The sequence below is a fragment of the Synchiropus splendidus genome, chromosome 15 (assembly GCF_027744825.2).
Source record: "Synchiropus splendidus isolate RoL2022-P1 chromosome 15, RoL_Sspl_1.0, whole genome shotgun sequence".
NCBI classification, from domain to species: domain Eukaryota; kingdom Metazoa; phylum Chordata; class Actinopteri; order Syngnathiformes; family Callionymidae; genus Synchiropus; species Synchiropus splendidus.
In genome coordinates this window covers 14,250,642-14,262,914 of record NC_071348.1, presented here as the reverse complement: position 1 = coordinate 14,262,914, position 12,273 = coordinate 14,250,642, and the positions used below count along the sequence as shown (strand labels likewise).

General features: G+C 38.2%; 1 protein-coding gene across 1 annotated transcript; it reads right to left on the bottom strand.

The window, feature by feature from the left end:
- Positions 1-471: 471 nt before the first annotated feature.
- On the bottom strand, positions 472-12,126 carry kcnj14 (potassium inwardly rectifying channel subfamily J member 14). The gene is made up of 5 exons (XM_053888245.1): positions 11,984-12,126; positions 6,378-6,495; positions 3,490-6,171; positions 2,513-2,830; positions 472-2,280 (listed from the first exon to the last, which is right to left on the bottom strand). Exons 3-5 carry the CDS (start codon positions 4,525-4,527, stop codon positions 2,116-2,118), a joined length of 1,521 nt encoding a protein of 506 aa, XP_053744220.1. The 5' UTR covers positions 4,528-6,171; positions 6,378-6,495; positions 11,984-12,126; the 3' UTR covers positions 472-2,115.
- Positions 12,127-12,273: the final 147 nt, after the last annotated feature.

Genomic DNA, 12,273 nt, shown 5'->3' with positions numbered 1-12,273 from the left:
TGGAAGTCAATCAGACGGCCGTAGCAGGTGCCACAGTGCTGCAGTCTCGCGCTGAAGGAAGGAGATTTGCGCGCTCTTTGTTTACGAGTGATCGATTTATCTACAGACCCCAGTTCAGATTTTAAAAAGCCGCGTCAAGACACAACACTGGAGGGGGTTAAGTCTAACTGACTGCAGACATGTAATGTGGAGCATAAGGCCCTGTGTTCCAGTCTGCTGGGCCTCTGGAGCTGGCAGACAATTAAAGCATTCCCTATGCTTCATTCTTAATAGGGTGGAGTTTTTGTGAGCTAGCAACTGGCTTCAGGCTGGTGGATGTGTTTTAGCCTGAAATGGCAAATCATACCTACCAGAGAAAGCACAAGGAATAAATGTAAAACAGTAAAACACAATAACAAAGGCTTTTTTAGTCTCCTTTTTATACAAATTTAAAATATCAATACAAGAAAAAGTGCTTTATAATGACTCCAAACGAAAGAGATGCATAAATCTTCATGTTGCAATATATAATTAATGTGTACTCATCATGACCACAGTATTTTGTTAAACTGTGCAGCTTAGTATTTAAACTAAACTGATTTTAGCAACACAGTTTTGTCGTTGTGTCAGTGACGCAATGATGATGGTTAAACAGCCATTCGCATTTTGACACTGACATTGCTGCAGAGCAGTTTGGAAAACTGCTTGAAAATCAAACCGATGGTTCAAGTTACATTTCAAGCAAGCAGTGACCCACCACTCTTCCTATAAATAGAGCATAGGTCATAAAAGAGCAGTGTATAGGAAGACACCAACAATTGATATGTTTACTGCTGATAAAGATTCTAATTTATACCACCTACAAGAGCAGGAAACTTTCACAACACTGATTAGTAGATTGAAATATTAGCTTGATAGTTTAACAAGTTGAGGTAATCTTACTGTATATTATCTTGGAAAAATGAACTGATCAAATGTTGAGTAAAAAATAATCTGAGCATGTTAAACTGGGATCAGACATTATTATGAAATAATGGAACTCAATGTGCCCATGAAAAAAATGGCAAAAACAAATTTCTAATCAGAAGAAACCAAATTCATTGTCATTTTCAGAGGACAGTTTAAATAAGTTTATACAGAGAACATGTCATGATTGCATCAAAATATAGAATGGTCACTTTGATGCAAAGATCAATGTTAACATTTGTAGAAATATTACATCCATTCTACTCAGTTTCTAGTAAAATAGCATGGATGATGAAGTGTTCTCTGGTTTATTTATAGAGTCAGTGAGGTGCCTTTGTTTTGTATCGTGACCACACAATTTGTCATCAGAATGACACAATAAAAGTCATGCCATTGCATATTGAAATAGTATCTGTGATGAGTTCAATATGTATGTATTACAGACAGCATTACAAAACATTTAATCTCAATGCTGATCAGGATATCAATACAGAAAAGAACAAAACCAAACCAAAACAATGACACTAACAGTTTTCTAGTGGAATACATAATCAACTGATGTGCCTAATATCTAAAACAAAACAAAATCAAACAAAAATAAAAATGCGTGATTACTTGTAACATAGAGTGCTGCATGTTGACATATGTTTTTACATTTAATCAGTTCTTGTGCTTGCAAAGCCTAAGTCACCATATGAATAATTTTGAAATGACTTAATATTTTAATATCTTTACATTGTGTGATTTACCTTTCATACTCACCGTAAAAAAATAAAAACAATCCATTAAAAAAAAATTACATCAATGACAAATTGTTGCACGTAATCGCTGTATTTTACCACCTGGTGGCGGTGTTGGACCTCCTTCGGGCTTTTGACGCGGTTGTGCTGGGTGATGATGGGCCAGTTGTAGATAAGAAGAAAGCTTACAGCTTTTGAAGATTGCCAGGGCCAATCAGACAACTCCACATGAAGCCTATCGTAGTGTAAAAGTCAACACTAACTTATAGCTTACCTGCAAGTCTGAAAAGTTCAGTCATTCCTTCGCAGCCAGAGTTTACTGTATATTACCTCCACACAAGCTCCCTTCCATGGCTCCCCTCTGTCCCAACCTCTTCCTGTCCTTCCTACACTTTTCCCTGATCCTTCAGTCAACATCTGATCCCATAAGTCATTTGGGCTCCTTATCTGGAGACCTATTGAGCAATGCAACTTCATTCTCGTAGCAGAAGGACAAGCGTGCGTCCTGAAGGTACTTCTGCTCCATCAGTTCTTTAGCGCTACATGAGGGTGTGTCTGGAATCTCATATGTTCGATGGAAGAATGAGTAGTCAACCTGAAAAAGCAAAAGAAAATACCTCTGCTTTAAATACTTCACCTATCTAATCAGGGAAAACAAATAATTCTGTAAATAACGAGAAATCCTAAAAATAAATATTTGTATTTGTATAGATTATGTACCAATGAACAAAACAATCTGTCTTTTGGAAACCCTACAAAACCAATGAGCTGGTTTCCTTGTTTTACTGAAAATAATATTCTTCTTTTAGAACAAGTTTGTTTCTTACCTGGTAGCACTCCTTCCTCTCAAAGAGAACAGGTTCAAAACGATGTCCCCACAGGATTTCCGATGCCAGATAAGAGCTACGACACTGTGTGGTCATGGCTGTGGCTTCCACCATGCCCTCTAGTATGACTACGACCTCCAATTCAGAGTCACTTTCCAGAGTCTTACGGTCCATTTCATAGAACGGAGACTCGTCATTGATCTCGTGGACAATTGTCACTGGTGAGACTAGGAAGATGCGGTCAGTGCCAGTATCAAATCCAACATTGATGTCCACGTTATCCAGTGGTAGAAACTCTCCCTCTGAAGTGACTCTTGGCTGTTGGAAAAGAAGGATGAGGAAAGATAAATAACAAGTAGCAAATAAAACATTTCTCTCCGTCTGAAGGGAGTGAGGACCTGCTGTTACACTCAAATGACACATTCATTGCCTGATAGCGCAATTGTAATCCTGCCATTTATATTTTAGCTCATCACTCATACTGGCTTTATATTCAATGCTTCTATTATATACAGTATATAATGCTTCTACTATATATCACCATGGCAAGAGTGCTATGCTTTCCTAAGTGAACTGCGAGCTGGTAAAGTAGAATTTCAACCTCTCACATACAAATATACACACTGGTCAATAACACACAAATACAAACTTGACAATGAACAACTCAGACAACAACTTCAGAATCCGCTATGACCTAAGTGTGGGCAGCCCAAGCACCACAGACAGTAGATAATTAGATCATAAATAACAATAGAACTCCGTTCTGTGAGTACTGTGGGAGTTAATCCGTATTAAATCTTCCTAACCTGGAGAGAAACAAGCTCATATTAATGACAGACCAGAGAATACCAAGCCAGATGGCCGCTCTCTCTTTACCTCTACATCACAACCCTTGAGGACGTAATCTTTTGAGTCAAATGATTAACATGTAGCATTTCTTCTATTTTTAAGACCATTTTTAATTTTCTGTTGCTCACCTTCAACAGCTGAGCCCGGACATGTGCTTCTACCAGGTGACTCTTGCGTAGGTTTCCAACCCTCCACATCATACAGAGTTTTCCATCTCTTAATGCAACCACGGCAGTTTCAGAGAACACAAGTGTCTCGTTGCGCTTCTTGGGCTTGGCAATCTTCGCCATCACTGCCCCGATGATGAAGGCGTCAATAATGCAGCCCACAATGCACTGCAAAACGACCGCCGCCACCGCCAAGGGACACTCTTCAGTTACACTCCTGAATCCGTAACCGATAGATGTTTGTGTTTCCAAGGAGAGAAGAAAGGCTGCCATGAAACTGTTGACCTGGAGGAAGCACGGCTCCTCGACCACTGCCACTTTATCCATCTCTGCCACAGACCTGCCCTCTCCAGAGGGTCCTGAACTGGGGGAGAGCTGTATATAGAGGTCCCCATGCGCAGAGGCAATAAGCCAAAAGGCAAACCCAAAGATCAGCCAGGAGAGAAGAAAGGAGAGGGTAAAGATGACCAGCATCCAGCGCCAGCGGATGTCTACACAAGTAGTGAAGAGGTCAATGAGGTACCGCTGGCCCCTCTCGCTCATGTTGACAAAAGTGACGTTGCAGTGTCCGTCCTTGCCCACAAAGCGCTGACGGGGCCGACGGCTTGAGCACCGGTTGCGCCGATGGCTCATAGTGGAGGGGGAGGAGAGTGAATTCCGGTCTGATGATGACCTACCATCTCCTCTTCCCCCTACACTACCTCCTTTTCCGCTCCTTAGGCCGGAACACATTTCTGCTCTCTCTTCCCATGTATCTCCATGGACTGACTCTCCAGTGGCACTCTGCCTCCGTGCATTGTGACTGTTGCTCTGAAAATGCAGAGCTTTGCCATTCAGGGCGTGGGTTGGAGAGGGACTGGTCGGAGTACCTGACCCTGTTGGGCTTCCTCCTGTCTTGGCTGTATCTGCAGCACTCTGAGCCAGCCTCATGACCTCCTCCTCCTCCACTGGCCCATCCACCACAGCACTGAAGCGCCTTTTGACACGCGCAGCCCCCATAGTTTACTGCAAGCTTCCTGCTACTTTTGGGGAAAAAAACTCAGTCCATGTGCTTTGTGAAACAATTACGAATCCATTGAGTTAGAAGCGTGTTACTGGGATGACAATGTGTTAGATGTGAACCAGAGTCTCATTCCTCACTGACACTTTGATTTAGGTCCACATGATAACCAGGTGACACTTTTGTTTCATGCAACTGGTCCATCAGATGTCCCAGAATAGTCCTTCAGTCTTGAAAACAGTCTATTCTGCAATGTGTTGTCAGCAGCAACCGTTGGCAGCACACATGTTGATTTACATTCAATTTCCTTCGATGGAAACTTCAGCAAAGCATGTTGCGCTAAAACTGTAGTCAGCTTAGGCTCTCACTCTGAAAGATTACCTTCAATAGCAGGGCCACTATGGTTCCTATGAATAGAAACAACACATGCAGGCAGGATACACCTCAAAACAGTGGCATAAACTCAACAACAGAGGATGATGGTTAGGGATGAAACACTAGACAGTTAAATACAAGACAGTAGATATACTACACAGATTATACAGACAACAATTTCGGTCAAACAATGAAAACATGAACATGCTGCTGATAAGGAGAAAGAGAAAAAGCATGCAAATTCTTACAAAGTTCATCCAGAAAATAACCTTGGTTTTGGCATGAAGAAGAAAAGACAAAGGTAGTTAGTTAAATAGAAACTATTGAACCAAAACACATAAATTGTGTTCGTCTCTGCAAAGAACTGTGGTCCAATCACGTCACCGCTTTGACAGTTTCATATTCTGTATTAGATAGTATGAATAAGTGCTTGACAGTCATTGTTATATCTATTTCATTCACTAGAAAACTTCTGCAACAATTCTTCAGAAGCAAAACACTGAACGCTTCCAATAGATCCTATCTAGCAAAGCCAACATACCTCAAAGGTTGCTAGTTCACTTACACCTGAGCAAGTTAGAGGGAAAGAAATGGGGACTATACATTTGTTTTTGTTTGGTAAAACCAAGATTGTGATGTAATATATAATCTTAAAAAGGTCAGTGTACAGATCACCTGCAAAACCTCGAATTCTTTTTCTGGTCAGCTTGATAGACAAAGTTGTTGAAGTTGGAGGGATGGGAAGCAACGCGTCCGGCATGAATGTGCATCTTTCTGGAATTACCAAGCACGAGACTCTCCAAACATATGCTCTAGTGGCAAGACATAGTACTGATGTGAACTAAAAAAGAATACAGAAATACATTATTACAAAATAGTTTAAATCCAAATCATGACAGGACAGAAATATATAAACTCAGTGCATGTGTTTGCTTTTCACCTGGCATACAGCCTGCAGTCATAACTACAGCAGCACTTTTTCTTCTTTCATCAACACTTCAAGAACTAAGTTGAAGCTGATTTGATACCGAGTTCATTTACCTTTTTTTTAAATCAACAATGACAAAGTTGACTACAGTAAATGAAAATGAGTCAAAAGATCCCTCCTGAAGTGAGACGTATCATGTGGGTTCATCGTCGCTGTTGATACGTCCTTCCAACATATAAGGAGAGAGGCATATCCAAAGTCTTCTCCATATTCCAATTTATTTATTTGACTCGTCTTTGTCCATCAGCGCGACAATTGTCTTGACCCAACACTTGTTACTCTTGGATAGGGGAAAAAAGAAGATACAATTCCATGAGTTACACAAAAGTTCAAGCAATACCTACAGGAACACTACAGTGTTTCACAAAACTAAACAATAAATGCAAAACCATTTTTTCATTGTCAGCATTAAAATCATGAACAAATTCACCTGATTATTCTACTGACTCTTGGCTGGTACACAATATATACAGAAAGAATACTTACAGTTTGGCATGTACATTGTTTCAGTGGTCTTCATTCATCACATCTTTTTAACTGGTCCAGTACAAAGGGAAAGGGAAGTGGCCACAGTCAGTGCTGTAGTAAAACATAATCCAGGAGCCTATGAAGAAAAAATCATCACCCTTCAGAAAACAATTTACATTACAGTATCAGTATGAAATTTTATAAAACGAGCTAAAATTTGTGATATTTTTCAATATAGCAGTATAAAGATATAAATATAATATCAAGTGATAAAAAAATGACACCAAAAAGAAAAAAAACATAATATAAATAAATAAATGACTTTAAAAGTCTGCACAATATTGTAAAGGAAATAAATTAAATAGATCTGTTACAAAAAGAAAGAAAAAATATATATTTCATGAAACCATTAAATGCATTTGTAATGATCTAACTGTTGTCCCAAAGCTTAAGAAATGACTTGAAAACTTTTGCAAACTGATCAGTCTAAATTACTTGCTCATTAATTCTTGAATTTCTAAGAACTGGTCAGACGTTTAGTTTTTGGACTACTGTACTTGGTCATGCTGGTCCTCAATAAAGAGGACGGATCTGTGTTCGCCACTGTTTCTGACGTACAGTATGTGAATGAGGTCTTCTACATGGCCCAGTAAGGCCCATCATGATTTTTTATTTTTAACCAAAAGCACTGTTCCAGACTTAAGAAGTATTTTTTTCTCTCATGTTTTTTTCAATAAAACATTAAATACAAATGATGCATTACTATTGTTTGCTTTATTTTTCCAAATGCTTCATGTTATTGATGATTTAAACATCACTCCCTCCTCCACCTCGGTGTAGATTCACTGACAAATATTGTTGTATAAACAAGGGGAGACAACTTCAGTGAAATACTTCAGGCTCGATAGCGCATAAGGGTGCACCATAAGAAAAAAGAGTGAGATGGGGTGGAGTCCAAGCCTATATCAGACAAGCTTGGTGGGCAAGTGTGTTGGTGATGACCAGGTATTGTATTGAAATGTTGTCATGATGACTTCATGTGTCATTGTCATTGCCATCATTGCCCATCCAGCTTGTCTGATCTCAGCGTGGATTTCAATCCAGTTAACCCGAACAGACGAAGCCTTCTGGATAGAAGACAAAGCGTTTTTTTTTTACTCATAGCGGTCCAGTTGACTTGATTCAAAACCTTGCAGCGTGATGACCCGGATTACTGAGCTCTCTCAAAAACATCAGAATTTGAATTTCCTTATTTTCCATATCCAGTAACAGAAGTTGAATCATGCAATTCTGAGAATTAAATATGAGTTACAAACAAATGCACAGTGCAACAAAGCACATCAAAGTGGGGATGGTGGGTCGGAGTATTATTCATTCTTTTCTTCATTGTTCATGCACAAAGCAGTTTGTGTGCAATCACAAGGTCCATGTGGTTTTCCCCTAGAAAAAAAAAGCATTTAGCCATAATTTAATTTGTTTGATGATATGATGGTATGAAACATTTAAGCGTGACACACAAGCAGATAATAATATATCAGGCCAAAGACTTTTTCCCAGCAGTGTTTGTGTATTACACAACACATTCACACCAGATAAATAGCAAAGGCTGTTGTCAAGTTTGCAGATAGTTTCTGTCAGTAAGCATTCAATTAAATTACAGGTCTGACATTAAATACTGACCTTGGTGGACTTATTTCAATGCCAACCCACCAGGAGGGCAGACTTTTAAATCTGGTATCATCAAGTGTTGTAGTACAAGTGTTGACAGCTGAAGTAGGTGATGATGAGGAAAGCGACGCTATGGAGGGAACGTGAGAGGCCACGTGTCCTTGTGTAAACTAATCTAATCTAGGTGAGGTGGCAGATATCTCAGCTTGACCTCTCATGAAGCAACTCTGAAAGTGTAAAGTAGCTCTCTGGAATGTACAGAAAATGCACTGTAATTAATTTTTTCATGTATAGTACAGCAGTAGGAAATATGAGATATAGACTTAAAAAACATAAAAAATAAAAAGCCAATAAAAAAATGTAGTTGTGTTTTATTAATATTTAACAACAATGAAAGCTGTGTTGTGTCAGTAAAACTATTGTAACTTTCATTCGAATTTCACAAATGATCTTGCACAGTACACATTTGTGCACTGATGGAAATGATTGAATCTGCCACAGTGTTCATTTAAGCTGTCACCGTAAATAAATTCCACACAGCAAATGTTACTACAACAAACTATAAGTGTAAATTATTTGACTTCATACACAGAATTTTCCCGTCAGGCACAATTTCTGTCCAGACAGGTTTATCGCCGTGTAGAAAATGACTTCAGTAATTCAGTCGTGTGACTATTTTATTCATCCAAGACAGGGATGGGACCAATCCAATCAAGTATTGCCAGTATTGGGTCTGATACCAGTCTTTTTGAAGGATCATACTATGGATTTTCAAATCCATTCTACAGTTTTCAGTCATTTAGTGTACCAGTATACTAAATGACTTTTGCAGCAGCATGAGCTGTAGCTTGCCTTACGAACATGACCGCTGCATGGAATCACTTCACTCTACGGTAGCACAGCATTTATGATATTTTTGAGTCAGTTATAACCCAATGTGCATGTAAATGTAGCGTTTATACGGAGCGCAGTGTTGGCTAACAGCCCATGCATGAGAGCGAAGATGGTCGAGTGAGGCTGATCTGCATGCGAGCAAAAAGTTTCATCTGGTAAGCTTATGGTTCTCAAACACAGTATTGTGACATTAAACCCTATGGCTATCTTTAGTCTATAAAGGCTTTCTGGATAAAGGACATCTAACTTATTCTACTCAGGTTGCCTTTACTAATACAGAATTAAGACTAATTTCTGAAGTTCTGGTGTCGGGTCAGAGGGATGTCGGTTCCAGCAGCTATCCAAATTCAGGTATCTGGATCCAATTCCAGTTCCAATTATATATATATATATATATATATATATATATATATATATATATATATATATATATATATATATATATATATATATATATATATATATATATATATATATATATATAGGTTCATGGGTGTCACCCCATGAACCTGAGCATCAATACTCACACAGATGGATGCATATGCAGAGAGAACACCATCCATTATCTAAACCGAAAGTTTAGATCACTACATTCAATCAGCTATTTGTGTTCTTATTGATTTTGACAGTGTTCCAAACCTGTGGGATTTCTCTGCTGCTAGCCCAGCCCTATGTCATTTCACGTTAGTGCACGATCAGCAGGGAGACTTATCTGTCTCACACTTTTCGACACATATAAAAGCAAAAATAATGATTAATGTACATTTCAGTTTGTGATCAATAAAGTATACAAAATATCTTTTGTTTTTTTAAGACAGTCAATAAAAAATGCTTGGTACACACACCTTAATCCCTTAATCCCTTTGAACAGATTTCTATCTCTTTCCACGTGGATTTCACACTATTATCTTTTATCCTGCATGCTACATCTATTGACTTCTTTCTATTCAGATTATCTGAAAAATATTAAAGGTGTTATCCAGGCAGACAGGGTTATCTGAAAATTACATTCAACCTCCATTTTCCCATGCAGGAACATTCTGATTTCTGTTTTTATGTTTTCCCACAAGCCTTCCTTAAATTTTTTCACTAATATTGTATAACAAGGAAAATGAATATAATTCTCAAAATGCATTTTTTATGATTGATTTATTAATGATGCATGTCTCAGCATGCATGCAAAAGCATTGGATGGTGTGTACAACAGTACTAGCATAACAATTAAATGTTTATTCAAACAAAACAAGAACAGCTTTACCCAAACACAGTGAGAATCTGCTGCTGAACAAATGCAGGCCGTCATAAATATGCAAGTGAAGAGACATGCTGAATCACATGGACCAAAACAGCCGTGACCCACAACATTCGCTGGCCATGATGCAAATATGGAATCATCAATACTTTCAATTGATCAGTGGTGGTTGAAAAGGACTAGGTTTGTGTCAGCTTCATTTTTTATAGCAACACAGTTTATTAATCATTAACAACAAATACAAATCAGAGTAAAAAAACAAAGCGGTATGAAGCTTGACACTCATCCTATCCTACACATTTAAGGCAGCTGCACAGCTTTTAACAAATGTGATCAATAATGGTCAGGTGGCATCAGAAAGATAATAAAAAGCAGAGACACCATGACATTACCACCAATGACTTTAGAAACCAGACATATTCAGGCTATTGTTGGAGTATTTTATTCAATTGTTGAGAGCGCTAACAAGTTTTGTAATCTGGCGGTGGGGACTAATTGAAACGGTTTCCCTGCTATCGTCCATCAGCTGTTCAGAGGTCGAGGTCAGTGTGCTGCGATGGCCAAATTTTAATCTGGGAGTTAATAGCTCTGAATACTCAGTACAAAACAATCTTGCAAAAGCGTTTGACTTTCTGTTACTTTAAAAATGGGAACTTACTGATCAAATAGACTGTTTTATAAATTAATATAATAACCTTGGGAGAAGATGCAGCTTTGGTGAGGAAAGCAGTGGCTTTCCACTGTGTTGTTGATGTATTTTCAGGTTTCTGTCTCACAACACTTCGGTAAATAGGTAATACATTGAGTAGTGGCTGCAAAAGCACACGCATAGCAATATTTTCCGTCCTGATCATATATATATATATATATATATATATATTATTCCTACTGTCAAGGGGGTTACATTTTTGGCCAATTTTACCTCTAGCTCTGTTTGCAAAAAAATGGATATTTAAACCTAATAGATTCTGCACAGTCATCGTCATCTTGCCCACATGTAAGCTCTACCGATTTATATTCGACTTTTCACTATATCCATTATATATCAACTACAATAAAGGATCTAATTTCAAACAAAATAAATGTAGGACAATAATATTGTGAAAATCACAATATGGGTGGAGATGAGCTCCGTAACATGGTCAGAGGTCTGTTTCATCTTGTCTACTAAATGCAAACATATATGGGTTTGGTAGTTAAAAACAAAAGTGGTGATATGACTATTAACTGATATATATGACAAGATAAATGCAAGTGAAAATACCATTTAAAATTATATTAACAGTAATGGGACAATTAGCTTTTTGTTTAATTTTTGTTCAACGAAACGGATTAATATCGTGTAATAATCCCTATAAACCCATTGATGCAGAATATTCTTCTTCAAGATGACAATTGGAAGGTCAAATTCTACAAATATATTTTGACAATAAATATATTTTCTGATAGGAGGTGTCCATGTCTGAGTATTAATACATGCTATATATGTTCTGCACATCACTTTAAGCATGGTTTGGATGATTTAATCAAAATATCATTGTGAAAGGTTTATTCTAATATTTTGGATTTTTTAGATATGCTTCTGAACGATTAATAGCTAAGTTAACGGTGAGCTATAAACATTATAATAGGCATTAACGCAAAAATGTAAATACTTTCAAGGAAACAGAATGCGCTCTTGATTTAATATTCAAGTTAAATAAATAGTTCTTCCAGTCCAAACTTGTTACTACTTATACAATGGATAACGGTGAAGGACGTACGACACTGACTGACATTTTGCGCGTGTTTCAGTTAAGTTTGCACTCACCAGATGCTGCTCGTTCTCCTCTCATCACCACGGTTCCTCCACTTTGAGACAGTTAAACGATATCGAGAAGAAAAACAAACAAGCACTTTGTCAACTAAAAGGTTTGTTAGAGTGAAAAGCGCGACTGCCGATGCCGGTGTCAAGTGCACGCGAGCCATCAGGAAGTGACAGCGCTCGCGCCCGTCTCTGGCTGCAGCAGTCACCTTGTCACGTCATCCGCCGTCCATGACAACCGGGTCAGTTTCCAGGACGTTCGTTTTAAATTCGTGTAAATACTCCTAGTGTTAGTT